At 44.7% G+C, this 17,468-nt stretch overlaps 1 protein-coding gene across 4 annotated transcripts in view; it reads left to right on the top strand.

Annotated features, from left to right (window-relative positions):
- The window catches only part of ABCC4 (ATP binding cassette subfamily C member 4), a 371,576-nt gene that overhangs the window by 275,925 nt on the left and 78,183 nt on the right, over positions 1–17,468 (top strand). For all 4 annotated transcript variants that reach the window (XM_056555595.1, XM_056555592.1, XM_056555593.1 and 1 more), the window contains one exon: positions 44–235. In XM_056555595.1, the coding sequence (XP_056411570.1) occupies positions 44–235 (192 nt within the window). The remainder of the gene's footprint in view (positions 1–43; positions 236–17,468) is intronic.

Genomic DNA, 17,468 nt, shown 5'->3' with positions numbered 1-17,468 from the left:
AATATTTAAAGATAATTTGGTCAAAAGATGTATTTGTTTTTAGATGATCTCTGTGGAGAGAGTCATGGAGTACACTCAACTTGAAAAAGAAGCAGCATGGGAGTCTAAAAAACGCCCACCACCAGACTGGCCAAATAAGGGCATGATAGTCTTTGAAAATGTCAACTTTGCATACAGCTTGGACGGACCACTGGTTTTAAGACATTTAACTGCTTTAATCAGACCAAAGGAGAAGGTATTATTTATTAAATAAAAGTGGCTTTGTTGTTTACTGTCTCAACTGGATCCCAGTAAATCTCATTTTATATAGTTTACTACAAGATAAAATTTATAAATCAGCTTGAATTCAAAACTGTCTGGTTTTGCCCAAAGCAACCAGTCAGAGCTCAGCTTTTATTTTTTCAGAAGAGCTTGTTAAGATATGAAAGGGGGTTACTAAGAGATTGATAAATCCGGCCCATTTGCTTATTTTATTATTAAAGGGGGTACTCCAGGAATTTTTTTTGACTATGCTACAGGGTCTGTAAAATTTGTGTTGTTCATAATATAGTGTCTGTACTGGTGTATGATGATGGTCTCACAATTCTTATGTGATTATCACCCCAATATTTATTTTTAACAGCATACAAAATTATTCATGTCTCCCAGAAATTCCCAGGTTGCAGTACGTCGAGACCTGACATCACTAGTCAGGTGATCAGAGGCTTCGATTTTGCAACAGCTGTAGGCCCCCTGGTCAGAAAACACTGGGTTTCAATGGGGTGGGGGGGGGTGACTTTGTGGGAGGAAGGAAAGTGATCTCAAACTTTCAAGAATGGAACTGTGGGATGTGTAGTTTAGAGAACAAAATCGAACAGGAAATACCCAGGTAAGTACTGAACCTGGCAGGTAAGTACTGAAATCACCTTATGGTGGATAACCCCTAGACAACACGTGTAAATGTGGCCATTGCTGTCTGGGGTTTGACACACCAGGGAGTAAATGTATGCCCTTGAGTGTTAAATGACTATGAAGCGAGTACTGGAGCTACGCTAGCTTCATTGCGGTGAGTAGAGATCAGCAAACTTTTGAAAAATTCAATTCAGCCGATTTGCTGAATTTTCCGAAAAAATTTGGTTCGATAAGAATTTGCGCCGAATCTATATTAAAAACGGCTATTTCTGGACTACAGAGAGCCTCAACAGGGGTGTAGAACACTTAGCTTTGTTCTAACACGCATACGGACTGTGCTGGGGTAGTGATATAATACAGGATGATATGCAGATTACAGGAATCGCTATTAAAATCACTGCTGCAGAATGACAGAGCCTGGAGGTGCCGTCAGTGTGAGGAGACCATATAGTGGCTAAATGACACAGCGTGGAGGTGTTGGCAGCATGAAGAGACCATATAGTGGCTAAATGACACCGCGTGGAGGTGTTGGCAGCATGAGGAGACCATATAGGGGCTGAATGACAGCTTGGATGTGGCTGAAGCATGAGGAGACCATATAGTTGCTGAATGACACAGCCTGGAGTTGGCAGCAGCATGAGTAGTCACTAGGGCTACACAATCCCTAAGATTAAAAGATGACTTTTGAAATTTCAATTGAAGATTTATGGTAGCTAGTGCTACCATAAACATTTTTAGGCACAGGCCAATCAGTAAACCATATATTGGCTGAATGACACAGCCTGGAGGTGGCTGAAGCATGAGAAGACCATATAGTGGCTGAATGACAGCCTGAAGTTGGCTGAAGCATGAGGAGACCATATTGTGTCTGAATGGCACAGCCTGTAGTTGACAGAAGCATGAGGAGACCATTGAAATTTAAGATTTTTAAATAGAAATTTAAATTGAGGATTTTGAAATTGAAAGTTTCACTCCCCAAGTTTTAGTGTCCCAGGCCCCGGCGTGTGGGTACAAAGGACCAAATATAACAAGGAGTCAAATGACAGCACAATGACAGAGCCTGGAGGTTACATCAGTATGAGGAGATGATATAGTGGCTGAATGACTGCCTGGAGTTTGTGGAAGCTTGGGGAGACCATATAGTGTCTGAATGGCACAGCCTGGAGTTGGCTGAAGCATGAGGAGACCATATAGTGTCTGTATGGCACAGCCTGGAAGTAGCTGACGCATGAGGAGACCATATAGTGGCTGGATGACACAGCCTGGAGGTGGCTGAAGCATGAGAAGACCATTTAGTGTCTGAATGGCACAGCCTGGAGTTGGCTGAAGCGTGAGGAGACCATAAAGTGGCTAAATGACACAGCGTGGAGATGTTGGCAGCATGAGGAGACCATATAGTTGCTGAATGACAGTCTTCACAATCCCTATGATTAAAAGATGAATTTTGAAATTTAAATTGAAGATTTATGGTAGCTAGTGCTGCCATAAACATTTTTAGGCCCAGGCCCAGCAGCATCAACATCAAACCATATATTGTCTGAATGACACAACCTGGAGGTGACTGAAGCATGAGAAGACCATATAGTGGCTGAATGGCACAGCCTGGAGGTGGCTGAAGCATGAGAAGACAATATAGTGGCTGAATGGCATAGCCTGGAGGTGGCTGAAGCATGAGAAGACCATATAGTGGGTGAATGGCACAGCCTGGAGTTTGTAGCAGCATGAAGAGACCATATAGTGGGTGAATGGCACAGCCTGGAGGGGGCTGAAGCATGAGGAGACCATATAGTGTCTGAATGGCACAGTCTGGAGGTGGCTGAAGCATGAGGTGCCCGTATAGTGGCTGAATGGCACAGCCTGGAGTTTGTGGCAGCATGAAGAGACCATAAAGTGGCTGAATGGCACAGCCTGGAGTTGGCTGAAGCATGAGAAGAGACCATATAGTGGCTGAATGAGACAGCCTGGAGGTGGCATCAGTATGATGAGATCATTTAGTGGCTGAATTGCACAGCTTGGAGGTGGCTGGAGCAAGAAAAGACCATATAGTGGCTGAATGGCACAGCGTGTAGTTGGCTGAAGCATGAGAAGAGACCATATAGTGGCTGAATTAGACAGCCTGGAGGTGGCATATAGTGGCTGAATGGCACAGCATGGAGTTCGCTGAAGCATGAAGAGACCATATAGTTTCTGAATGGTACATCCTGGAGGTGGCCGAAGCATAAGGAGACAATATAGTGGCTGAATAGCATAGCCTAGAGGTGGGAAGCATGAAAGACCATATAGTGGCTGAATGGCACAGCCTGGAGTTGGCTAAAGCATGAGGAGACCATATAGTGGCTGAATGGCACAGCCTGGAGGTGGTGAAGCATGAGGAAACCACATAGTGGCTGAATGGCACAGCCAGGAGTTGGCAGAAGCATGAGGAGACGATATAGTGGCTGAATTAGACAGCCTGGAGGTGGCAGCAGCAGCATCAGGAGTCCTGAAAGTGACCCGGTGACAGATTGGTGTGTTGGGTGGCAATACCAGTACCTGGTGACGAAGGTGGGTGAAGAAAGGTCTGATGCAGATGAATGTTTGTAACTGGGTAGCAGCGACTTAAATCTGTTTGGCACTATCCATATTTGTGAAGTGTTGGTGTGGCACCATGGTCAATCTACTCAGATGCATCAGGCATTGGTGGGGGGAAATCCTGGCTGATCCATGCCTTATTCATCTTCACAAAGGTCAGTCTCTCCACATTTTTCGTGGACAGACGAGTTATCCTTGGGGTGACTATGGCCCCCGCCACACTAAACACCCGCTCTGATGGCACACTACTGGCCGGGCAGGACAGCTTTTCCAGGGCAAACTCTACTAGTTGTGGCCACAAATCAAGTTTGGCTGCCCAGAAGTCCAGCGGATCTTCAAAGTGTGTTGGCATGGGCATGTCAAGGTATGCCACTACCTGCTGGTTCATGTCCTGCTCCAGGTCTACCTGCTGCTGATGAGTTGATTCACGAGAAGAAAGCTACTCATCAGCGACTGTAGACTCAGGCTGCTGCTGATGGAGCTAGTACTGCTCCTGCCACCCCACCCCTCCCCAGCAGCTATGGCAGTGGAAGGTGAGCGCAGGGGGCCCCCCAATTCAGATCCAGAAGTCATCACACTGCCGAATGGTGACAATTCGGCTGTCACTACGCAAGCAAGTGAGCATACATTTGTGCAAGTGATTTGGAGGGACTTCCTGCCTCCATCTCCACTGCATACTGCCACAGTTTGTCTGGATCCTCTGTCTCCCCTTTATCATAACCCTCTAGCTCCTCTGGCTGCTTCTGCTCCTGCTCCTCCTCTCCTGTCAGACTAGAAAAACCACCCATTTGACGAAACTTAAACTGTGTTCCACTGTGCCCCTCCCCCTCCTCCTCCTCCTCCAGTTCAGCCCTCACAGTGCTCATGTGGCCGTGAGAAGTAGGCGCCACGTCACCAGTGCCCTGACCAGCCATCATTTCCAACACATGTTGTAAGAAATGAAGCTTTGGAATGATGTGATTCATCCCGTAAACCTGGTCGACTTACTAATAATGTGACTTCCTCAAAGGGCCTGAGCAAACGGCAGGTGTCACGTATGAGCTGCCACTGGTTCACATTGAAGTTACACAGGGGAGTACCCCTATCCGCTTGGATCATCAACAAATCTGTGATGGCTTTTCTCTGTTCTTACAGTCGGTCCAACATATAAAGGGTGGAATTCCAACGTGTGGCAACGTCACAAATCAGACTATGTTTGGGGATACTGTTCTGACGCTGCAGCTCAAGGAGGGTGTGCTTTGCGGTGTACGACTGGCTGAAGTGCATGCAAAGTTTCGTTCCCATTGTTAGGATGTCTTGCAAATGGGGGCAACACTTCAGGAACCGCTTCACAACCAGATTGAACACTTGTGCCATGCAGGGCGCATGGCTCAGCCTTCCCAGTCGCAGGGCATGCAAGATGTTCTTCCCTTTGTCAGTCACCATTCTTCACATTTCCAGTTTTTGTGGAGTAAGCCATGCTCAGATTTCTTTACGAATTAATTTTAGCAGTTCCTCCCCAGTGTGACACTGTTCGCCAAGGCAAACCATGTAAAGAACAGTGTGACACTGACGTTCCCTGCACACATGGTATGCTGAAGGGCCACTGAGACTGGTCTGGACAGTGGAGGCTGAGGACACTGGAGGATGAGAAGGCAGAGTCGCACACTGTCACAGGACCAATGGCCTGAGAGCGCGAAGGAGGAAGCGACATGACCTGTCCAAGTTGGTGTTGTGGCTGAGCAGGAACCACATTCACCCAGTGAGCCGTAAAGGACATGTATTGTCCCTGACCATAGTTAAAGCTCCAGACGTTGGCACTGCCGTGCACTTTGGTACACACCGACAGGCTCAAGGACTGGCCCACCTTCTCTTCCACAAAATTGAGCAGGGCTGGTACTGCCTTCTTCGCAAAGAAATGGTGGCTTGGCACTCTCCACCTCGCCTCGGCACAAGCCATCAGTTCTTTGAAAGGTGAAGAGTCCACCACTTGAAAAGGGAGGGACTGCAGCACCTGCAGCTTGGACAGGAGCACATTCAGCTTCTGCGCCGTTGGATGAGTGGGCGCATACTGTTGTCTCTTGGACATGGCTTCGCCAATGGATTGTTGGCGGAATGGCTCACTAAAAGTAGGAGGAGCAGGAGCATCTGGAGCGACAGAAGGAGGGTATGACACACAGCTCCCTTCGTCTGAGGTGGTGGAGCCTTTGCTGGCTGAAAGAGGGAGCGGCGGTGCGACTGAGTGATTCAGCAGGCTGAATCGGAGCCACGGTTCTCTCAGGCCGCTTTATGGTGACAGCATATCTTGACGCTTGGCAATAGTGCCAACATTGGGACCCTGGCCACGCTTCACCTTCTGCCGACATATCTTGCATGTGGCTATGTGAACCTCCTCCGGATGCTTGACGAAAAACTGCCACACCACCGAGTAGCTGATTTTCCCACAAAACAGTCTGCACTAATTGACTGCTACTGCTGCCGTCTCCAGGAACCCCTTTTCCACTACCTCCTGGGAAAGTAGGCTGCTGCAAAGCAGGTAGTCTCCCCCGGGCACGTTTGGCTCCAGAATTTCCACTTCTGCCACCATGCTGGCTGCCAACCATGCTACCACCTTGCTGGCTCAGCTGCTGCCTCACGGGCAACCTGCAACTCTCTTCTCCTGATGATGATGAAGCCCCTTCTGCACCTGGCTCCCAATTGCGAATGGCTTCATCATCATCAACAATTGTCTGCATGTCACTGATGTCCTTCTCAGGTTCCCCAACAGTGTCTGCTTCAGGACCCTGAACCCTGGCAACACCGCCCCCCACGTCACTCTCATTACTACTTGCCCGTGGGAAGCGGCAGATGTCTCCTCCACTTCTTGGCTGGGCAGTAGCTACTGGCTTCCTCTATTACATCGTCCTCACTGAATAGTGGAGCTGAACCCACAGCTCAAGATACTTCTTTAGGGGAAGGAGCAGCATAGGACATAGGCAATGGGAGGACAGGGACTGCTCCTGGGCCATGCCAACTGAGGGTTGTGTCTGAGGAACCCACCGACTGTTGACTGGGGGTATCAGATGTCACTTGTGATGAAGCTGATGGTGTTAACCAGTTGAAGACGGCAGATGGGTTGCTGGTCAAGACATGACCGCTAGCGGATACCGGGAGCTCAGGCCTCTCGCTGCGACTCCTGCAGCCACTCGCCCCTAGTCTGATGCGACCTCTGCTTGACGAATTTAGGCCTCTTCCACTCCTCTGTGCACGTCCTGGCACTTCTCTGCCTGACATATGTAGTGCGTATATGAAGGGAGTACAATACGCTTCACTACGCTTAAAACAGTATTTGTCTAGAACAGCAGCAGGTGTGTACTTTTGACTGTCCTTTTACATTATCTAGGCCCTTAACAGGTTCAAATGATTTTTACTGAAATTTTTCAGAATTATTGCAAACAGAAAGTTCGGCCAACTTAACACAACGACCTAAATAAAAAGAAAAGGTTATATAGAAGTACATATTAATATCGCATATGCCTTCAAGAGAGTATCACTCGGTGAGGTTATAACATAAAACTGTATAATTGTATTATATCAACCAGATATTATATAAGCTGGGATAGTCAATAAGTTTTCAGGGATATAACAATGAGTTAAGTTAAGATAATTAATGATAAAATCATACAGTATTGTATAGTCATACCTGATCACATTAGCAATGAATGCTATCACTCATTTCAGGATCCCGTATTCCTCCCCTCTCTCACCTCAAAAAGCTGTGGAAAATTATATAAATGATGTGTGTCGCATAATAGACATTATCCCATATACATGAGAAAATGTTAGAGCCATGACCTAAGTTCATCCCTAACAGATAATAATCAGGGAAGTGTACACAAATATCATAACATCTTAGTACATCGGGTAATGTGCCGTCCAACTCCTCCATCTTGACTCGCAGGTAGCCCTATTATTCATCTTCCAGGCATACGTCGATTCAAAGAAACAATTCAATTTGACCGCATCAATAATATCAGTTGTAGACGGTATGGATGCAGTCTTCCATTTAGCAGCAATTTGTAACCTATACGCAATCATGATATGGCAAATGGGAGTTCTATACCTAACATTCACTGTATGTAGGCCTATATTTAAAAGGGCTAACTTATTAGTCAGAGAGACAGATTTGTGTGATATCAGTTGGATCAGTTCGTTCATGTGTTTTTTTAACTTATGTAATGAGGGACATGTCCAAAAAATGGGGCTAATAGTGGCTGGCTGTCCGCAACCTCTCCCAACACAACTGGGAACATGTAGGGATCATAGAATGAAGCTTAGCTGGAGTGTAGTACCACTTGGACGTCATTTTGAAAAAATGTTCCCTATGACCGATACATGAGGTAGCCTTCTTTAACGATTGGAAGGCTTGAGCCCATTCATAGTTCGAAATAATGATGTTCAATTCTTTTTCCCATTTAGAGTGTTGAGGGCTGTTGCATAAGTATGAGTCGTTATTATAGAACTTATACAATGGTCTTGTAGTCATTTTGTTGATAGAATTGGAGGAGAGATTCATTAGATCTGTCAAGGTTTTTGGAAACATCACACTAGGTCGTAGATATATTTTGGTGTGTCTAATAATAGTGTCATATGCTTTTCTTTCATTATCTGGTAAGTGGTATATACCCTGAAGTTCCTCAATTGACAGATTAACAGGTACAAAATAGTACACTACTTAGATGTAGGTATGTGGTATGCACTTTTGAGGGCAGAAAAATGTTCTACAGTACGCTTAAAAAAACATATTTTAGTTAAACACCAGCCGGCAATTACTTTTGCCTGGACTTTCACAGTATCTAGGCCCTTGACAGATTAATAGGTACAAAATAGTACACTACTTAGATGTACGTATGTGGTATGGACTTAAGGCAGAAAAATGTGGTGCAGTACGCTTAAAAAAAACATATTGTAGACTTTAGACAGTATCTAGGCCCTTGAAAATACTGAGTTAGGTAACAGAACCTAACTGAAGGTTTTCCAACCAGTGTGCCTCCAGCTGTTGCAAAAGTACAACTCCCAGCGTCAGTGCATGCTGGGAGTTGTAGTTTTGAAACAGCTGGAGGTTTGCCCTCCATGTGAATGTACAGGGTACATTCACAAGGGCGGGTTTACAGTGAGTTTCCTCCTTCAAGTTTGAGCTGCGGCAGCGCAAACTCCTAGCAGGAAACTCGCCGTAAACCACAGCCTGTGTGAATGTACCCTAAAAACACTACACTAGACTATCACACAATAAAGGGTAAAACACTACATATGCACCCTCTTACACTGCCCCCCCCCCCCCCCCCAAAAAAAAAAGAAAAACGTATCGTTCAGCAGTGTTTCCAAAATGGAGCCCCCAGCTGTTGCAAAACAACAACTCCCAGCATTTTCGGACAGCCACTGACTGTCCAGACATGCTGGGAGTTTAGCAACAGCTGGAGGCACCCTGTTTGGGAATCACTGGCATAGAATACCCCTATGTAATCCCTAATTTAGTCCTCAAGTGCGCATGGCGCTCTCTCACTTCGGAGCCCTGTCATATTTCAAGAAAACAGTTTAGGGCCACATATGGGGTATCTCCGTACGGCAACAGTTGTACTACAAATTTTGGGGGGCTTTTTCTCATTTTACCCCTTATGAAAAGGAAAAGTTGGGGGTCTACACAGCCTGTTAGTGTAAAAAAATAAATAAAATATGTACACTAACATGCTGGTGTTGCCCCATACTTTTTACTTTTTTTTAAGTGGTAAAAGGAAAAAAAGATCCCCAAAATTTGTAACACAATTTCTCCTGAGTACGGAAATACTCCATATGTGGGCGTAAAATGCTCTGTGGACGCAAAACAAGGCTCAGGAGTGAGAGTGCACTATGTACATTTAAGGCTTAAATTGGTGATTTGCACAGTGGTGGCTGATTTTACAGTGGTTCTGACATAAACACAAAATAATAAATACCCACGTGTGACCCCATTTTGGAATCCACACCCCTCACGGAACGTAACAAGAGTTTTTGTTAAAGTTGGATAGGAAAATGAAGACATTTTTTTTTTCACTAAAATGCTGGTGTAACCCTAAATTTTTGATTTTCACAAGGGAAAATAGGAAAAAAGCCCCCCAAAATTTGTAACCCCATTTCTTCTGAGTATGGAAATGCCCCATATGTGGATGAAAAGTGCTCTGCCGGCGTACTACAATGCTCCGAAGAGAAGGTGTGCCATTGAGCTTCTGGAGAGAAAATTTGCCTGGAATTGAAGGCCACGTGTGTTTACAAAGCCCTCATGATGCCAGAACAGTGTGGGGGCCACATGTGACCCCATTTAGGAAACTACACCCCTCACAGAATGTAATAAGGGGTGCAGTGAGCATTTATGCCACACAGCTGTCTGACAGATTTTTGGAACAGTGGTCCATGAAAATGAAAAATGTAATTTTTCATTTGCTCAGCCCACTGTTCCAAAGATCTGTCAAACACCAGTGGGGTTTTGACAGATCTTTGGAACAGTGGGCTGAGCAAATGAAAAATTACATTTTTCATGGACCACTGTTCCAAAAACCTGTCAGACAGCTGTGGGGCATAAATGCTCACCACAGGGCTTCTCCTCTTCTGAGCATTGTAGTGTGCCAACAGAGCACTTGACGTCCACACAATGGGGTATTTCCATACTCAGAAGAGATGGGGTTACAAATTTTGGGTGGTATTTTCTCCTATTACCCCTTGTAAAAATGTAAAATTTGAGGAAAACCCAGCATTTTTGTTAAAAAAAAAATGTTTTCATTTACACATCCGACTTTACCAAAAAGTCGTCAAACACCTGTGGGGTGTTAAGGCTCACTGTACCCCTTGTTTCGTTCCCTGAGGGGTGTAGCTCCAAAATAGTATGCCATGTGTGTGTTTTTTTTGTTTTTTTTTTGCTGTTCTGGCACCATAGGGGCTTCCTAAATGGGACATTACCCCAAAAAACAATTTCAGCAAAATTTGCTTTCCGAAAGCCAAATGTGACTCCTTCTCTTCTGAGCATTGTAGTTCTCCCACAGGACATTTTACGTCCCAACATGGGGTATTTCCATACTCAGAAGAGATGGGGTTACAAATTTTCGGGGAGATTTTCTCCCATCACCCTTTTTTCATTTACACATCCGACTTTAACGAAAAGTCGTTAAAAACACCTGTGGGGTGTTAATGCTCACTGGACCCCTTGTTACGTGCCTTGAGGGGTGTCGTTTCCAAAATAGTATGCCATGTATTTATTTATTTTTTGCTTTTCTGGCACAATAGAGGCTTTCTAAATGCGACATGCCCCCAAAAACAATTTCAGCTAAATTCACTATCCAAAATCTCATTGTCACTCCTTACCTTCTGAGCCCTCTACTGCCGAAGACACTTGACATACACATTTGAGGTATTTCCTTTCTTGAGAGAAATTGGATTACAAGTTTTGGGGGGCTTTTTCTCCTAGTACTCTAAAATCTAAAACTGGGTCTACAAGAACATGTGAGTGTAAAAAAATGAAGATTTTGAATTTTCTCCTTCACTTTGCTGCTATTCCAGTGAAACACCTAAAGAGTTAACAAACTTTCTGAATGTCATTTGAATACTTTGAGGGGTGCTGTTTCTATAATGGGGTCATTTATAGGGTATTTCTGATATGAAGGCCCTTCAAATCCACTTCAAAACTGAACTGGTCCCTGAAAAACTTCGAATTTTGAAATTTTTTTGAAAAATTAGCAAATTGCTGCTGAACTTTGAAGCCCTCTGATGTCTTCCAAAAGTAAGAAATGTCAACTTTTTGATGGAAACATAAAGTAGACATATTGTATATGTGAATCAATATATAATTTATTTGGTATGTCTATTTTCCTCACAGAGAGCTTCAAAGATAGAAAAATGCTAAATGTTCAAATTTTTCATGAAATTTGGGAATTTTTTACCAAGAAATTATGCAAGTATCGGCGATAATTAACCACTATGTCAAAGTATAATATGTCACGAAAAAGCTGAATCAAATTCATAAGTAAAAGCCTCCCAGAGTTATTGATGCTTAAAGTGAAAGTTGTCAGATGTGCAAAAAACGCTCTGGTCCGTAACCCCTTAACGACGCCGGACATAAATGTACGTCCTGGTGAGCTGGTACTTAACGCACCAGGATGTACATTTACATCCTATGCATAACCGCAAGCATCGGAGCGATGCTCGGGTCATGTGCGGCAGGAATCGGCTGCTCATAGCAGCTGGGGACCCGCAGGTAATGGCGGACATCCGCGATTGCGCGGATGTCCGCCATTAACCCCCTCATGCTGTGATCAGGGCTGCCAGGCCCCTCACACAGCTCAATGCCCCTCTGGGGCCCCTCTGTTAATAGTTGCCCCCATAGTTGTGGTAGGCCCCTTTGTTAATAGTTGTCCCCATAGGTGTAGCTAGCTAGAAACCACAGGGCCCCGATGCAAAAAATGTCCTCGGGGCTCCCTACCCATCCCCCTTCCCCCCCCCCCCCCCCAGGGCCATTTTTTGGTGGGGGTCCAACTGCTGAGACCCGCACCGATCACCTCTGTTGAAGTGGTTCTCCAGCTGTGTGAAAGCTAAAACATCCATCATATCTGGAGAGCCTCTGGCAATGGGAGTTGTAGTTTTGTAGCAGCTGGAGAGACACAGATTGGACACCGTTTAACTTACAAGTGACTACAGCTCTGATGGGACAGTCAGGAGAATACACAATGATATCAGTGACCTGAGTGACGTCTTCTGACTTGAGTGATATCTTCTCTGTTATCTCTTCTTCTTCATCTGGTCCAGAGACCAGGTCTTCCTCCAGCTCCATCTTCTCTGCAGAGTCTGACATCCAGACATCATTGGCTCCTCACTGTCAGCAGAACCTCATCCTCTGCATGAAGACAGTAATCATTATAACCTTGCCAGAAAGTATACCCTAAATAAAATACTGCCCCACACTGTACCCTGAATATAATCCTGCCCCACACTGTACCTTGAATATAATACTGCCACACACTGTACCCACTAAATATAATCCTGCCCCACACTGTATCCTGAATATAATACTGCCCCACACGGTATCCTGAATATAATGCTGCTATACACTGTACCCACTAAATATAATCCGGCCACACACTGTACCCTGAATATAATACTGCTATACACTGTACCCACTAAATATAATCCTGCCACACACTGTACCCTGAATATAATGCTGCTCCACACTGTACCCTGAATATAATACTGCTATACACTGTACCCACGGAATATAATACTGCCACACACTGTACCCTGAATATAATACTGCTCCACACTGTATCCACAGAATATAATCCTTTTACACACTGTACCCTGAATATAATGCTGCTCCCCACTGTATCCACTGAATATAATCCTGCCACACATGCATACACATCATATATACATATACACCCCCTCTTATCCTCTGTGTCCTCATCACTCCTCATCACTACCATAACCCCCACCAAACCTTTCCTCATCACTTGTGTTGAGCGGCATAGGCCATATTCGAATTTGCGATATTTCGCGAATATATGGACGAATATTCGTCATATATTCGCTAAATTCGCATATTCGTAATATTCTCGTTTATTTTCGCATATGCGAAAAATAGCATATGCGAAAATTATCATATGCGAAAATTTGCATAAGCGAAAATTCGCATATGGAGCCTTCTTTACACCACACAAGCTGGAAGCAGAGAGGGATGATCACTGTGATGTGTACTGTGAAAAAAAAAAAAAAACGATTATTCGTAATTGCGAATATATAGTGCTATATTCGTGAATATTCGCAAATTCGCGAATAGAATTCGCATTGCGAATATTCGCGAGCAACACTACTCATCACTACTATAACCCCCCCACACACACCTCTCCTCATCACTACTATAACCCCCCCCCCCAGCACCTCACCTCATCACTACTACAACCAGGGGGGTTATGGGGGGTGATGAGGAGAGGTACGGGGGGCACCTCTCCTCATCACCCTCCATAACCCCCCCCTACACCTCTCATCACCCCCATAACCCCCCTGCACCTCTTATGACCCTGATAACACCCCCCTGCACCTCTTATGACCCTGATAACACCCCCCTGCACCTCTTATGATCCCCATAACACCCCCCCCCGCACCTCTTATCACCCTTGCACATCTTATGACCCCCATAACACCCCTCCCCTGCACCTCTCATCACCCTTGTAGTCCCCTAACCACCATATGCCCCCCTCCATACCCCCCCCCCCCCCCGCGCCAGTTTACTTACCCGAGGCTGTTGCTCCTAGTCACGTCGCTGGATGCTGGAGATCGCGTGGGGACGTAGGCAGGGACAGGTCAGGTGACTGAAGTAGACGTCTCGTGCGTGCCTGCACGTCTCTACGCCAATCAGCACCTGACCTGTCTGGACCCTGACCTGTATCTTAAGGGGCCCGCGCCCTAATAAACGGTAATTTTAAAAGAAATGTGCGGGCCCCCCGGACTATGAGTCCCAGTCAGTGAGTGACAGTCGCAGTCACTCACTGACAGGCCAATTAAAAAAAAAAAAAGTCCAGGGACATCCGGGCCCCATACAGGTATATGGGTTGTACCCCCCTGATGGCGGCCCTGGCTATGATCAATAGAGATCACAGCATCTGCAGCATCGCGGTCACTAAAATGGATGATCGGATCGACCGCACCGCTGCCGCAGCGATCCGATCATCCAGAACGAGAGATGGAGGTCCCCTCACCTGCCTCTGCTGCCTTCCACGGGTCTTCTGCTCTGGTCTGTGATCGAGCAGACCAGAGCAGAAGATGACCGATAATACTGATCAGTGCTATGTCCTATTAGCAAGTAAAAAAAATGTGAAAAATACCCTCCCCCAATAAAAACGTAAATTTTCCATTTTCCCTATTTCACCCCCAAAAAGTGTACAAAAAAAATATTTTGTATACGTATTTGGTATCGCCGCGTGCGTAAATATCCAAACTATTAAAATAAAATGTTCATGATACCGCACGGTGAACAGCCTGAACGTAAAAAAAAAGTCCAAAATAGCTGCTTTTTTATAACATTTTATTCCCAAAAAAATTTATAAAAATGTATTAAAAGTTTTATATAAGCAAATAGGGTATCAATAAAAATTACAGATCACAGCGCAAAAAATGAGCCCTCATATCGCCGCTTACACGAAAAGCTAAAGTTATAGGTCTTCAAAATAGGGGGATTTTAAATGTACTAATTTGGTTAAAAAGTTTGCGATTTGTTTTTTAAGCGCAACAGTAATAGAAAAGTATGTTATCATGGCTATCATTTTAATCGTATTGACCCAAAGAATAAAGAACGTATGTAATTTTTTACCTTAAATTGTACGCCATGAAAAAGAAACCTTCCAAAATTTGCAAAATTGCAGTTTTCTTTTAAATTTTCCCACACACATTATTTTTTTGGTTGCGCCATACATTTTATGGTAAAGTGAGTGATGGCATTACAACAGACAACTGGTCGTGCAAAAAAACAAGCCCTCATACTAGTCTGTGGATGAAAATATAAAAGAGTTATGATTTTTTGAAGGCGAGGAGGAAAAAATGAAAACGTAAAAATAAAATTGTCTGAGTCCTTAAGGCCCAAATGGGCTGAGTCCTTAAGGGGTTAAAGTGAAAATGGGTGTGGTCCTTAAGGGGTTAAAATAGTACACTACTTAGATGTAGGTATGTGGTATGCACTTATGAGGGCACAAAAATGCGCTACAGTACTCTTAATAAACGTTTTGGAGTAAAACACCAGCTGGTGATTTACTTTTGGCTGTCTTTTCACAGTATGTAGGCCCTTGATAGATTAACAGGTACAAAATAGTACACTACTTAGATGTAGGTATGTGGTATGCACTTATGAGGGCAGGAAAATTCGCTACAGTACGCTTAAAAAAACGTATTTATGCACAACACCAGCAGTAATGCTGGGCGGTATACCGGTTCATAACGAATATCAAATTTTTTATGAATTTTTCCTATACCGAATGAATCAATTATCAGTTGCAGCACGCTATGCCCACATTGGGGAACTAATCATATGTGACCCGCGGGCACTGTTCATCTTCTCTTCCCCCCCCCCCCCCCCCAATGAATTATCAGCCCAGCATTGTGCTGTCCTCCACATCGGGGACCTAATCATATGTCACCCGCAAGCACCGCTCTCCTCGTCCTCCTGTGAGTTGCGGGACGCCGATGCTGGAAATCTGTACTGTACTACATATTCCTTGTGCCCGGGCTGCAAAAATAAACTTAAACTTACCTTCCTATGTTCCCCCACTGCTCCGGTAATGACCTCACGCTGGGGATGGGAACGTCACAGAGCCGTCAGCCTATCACCAGCCGCAGCGATGTCCCTTCTCAGTCGGTGATATCAGGCTGAGCGCACTGTCATGTAAGGAGCTGGCCGGCAGCTCACAGGAGGACGAGGAGAGCGGTGCTTGCGGGTCACATGATTAGTTCCCTGATGGGAGACAGCGCAGTGCTGGGCTGATAAAACGGGGGGGGGTTATTAGACAAGCAGCGCCCATGATGGGGGTGGATACTGTTAAATACAATGGAACCACCATAACTTACAAAAATACCGTGATACACATTTTTGGTCATACTGCCCAGCTCTAACCAGCAGTACACAACAGTGCTGCAGCACACAGTCGCTGTGTACTTAACACAAAATTGCACTCTTTCACAGTTTGTTAGAAATGGACTGCTGGCTATGTATTATACTGTCTACAGACTAGTACAACCAGCAGACCATTTGTGGTGGAAAAAATTGGGCAGAAAAATGCGCTACAGTACGCTTAAAAAAACATATTGGAGTAAAACACCAGCCGGTGATTACTTTTGGCTGTCCTTTCACAGTATGTAGGCCCTTGACAGATTAACAGGCACAAAATAGTACACCACTTAGATGTAGGTATGCATTTATGAGGGCAGAAAAATGCGCTACTGTACGCTTCAAAAATTATTTTAGTTTACAACATAGTACACCACTTAGATGTAGTTATGTAATATGCACTTATAAGGGCAGAAAAATGCGCTACAGTACGGCAAAAAAAAAAAATAAAATTGCCCACAGCACCAGCAGTACACAACAGTGCTTGAGCACACAGTCACTGTGTACTAAACCCAAAATTGCAAATACTATTAGGAATGGACTGCTGGGTATTGATTATACTGTCTACAGACTAGTATAACCAGCAGACCAGTTGTTGTAGAACAAAGACACAGATTTGCCCTAAAAAATTATTTCTCCCTCCTGTGAGATTTCTGCAGCGGAGTCAACACACAGCTTTCTGCGCCTCTCTGTAATACAATGCTGTTCACAGTGACTGAGGGGTTAATCCCTGCAGTAAGAATTCATTTCTGTGCAAAAACGCTGTGCTCTAAGTCCTACAGAAGGCTGCGGTGACTAAGAGCTGAAATGCTGCTACAACAAGCTTTTCTGTGTAACACACACACACAGCGATGTCAGTCCTATCTCTCTGCTGTGTAATGAATTAAATGACGAACCGCAAAATGGCTGCCCAATATATAGGGCTGTGACATCAAAGGGCTGACTAGCTGCTGATAGGCTGCATCTTGCATGTGATTCAGGGTCATCCCGCCTGCTTCCCTTCCCAGCATTCCTTGCACCATGTACTGACATGTGCATCTGCCATTTTAGATGCCCTTGAGCCTTGATGGCACTAAATGCAGTTTAATGAAGCGATGGATAGAATCGCAGCGATATTCGCATTAGTTGTGAATCAAATATTACATGAGATTCTTAACAAATTTGGGTTCGTTAGCTTCGATTCGCTCATCTCTAGCATTGAGTGATGGCTACAATTAAAGAGTACCTGTTATCAAACCATATTTTTTAACTAACTCAGATTATTTTCCCTAACTACTCCTAACATCTCTCCTGCCCTTAACCCCTTAAGGACTTAGCCCTTTTTCACCTTAAGGACTCGGCCGTTTTTTGCAATTCTGACCACTGTCACTTTAAA

The sequence above is a fragment of the Hyla sarda genome, chromosome 2, assembly GCF_029499605.1.
Source record: "Hyla sarda isolate aHylSar1 chromosome 2, aHylSar1.hap1, whole genome shotgun sequence".
In the NCBI taxonomy this organism is placed as follows: Eukaryota; Metazoa; Chordata; class Amphibia; order Anura; family Hylidae; genus Hyla; species Hyla sarda.
The sequence above is the reverse complement of the archived record's forward strand: the minus strand, read 5'-3'. Positions and strand labels throughout refer to the sequence as shown.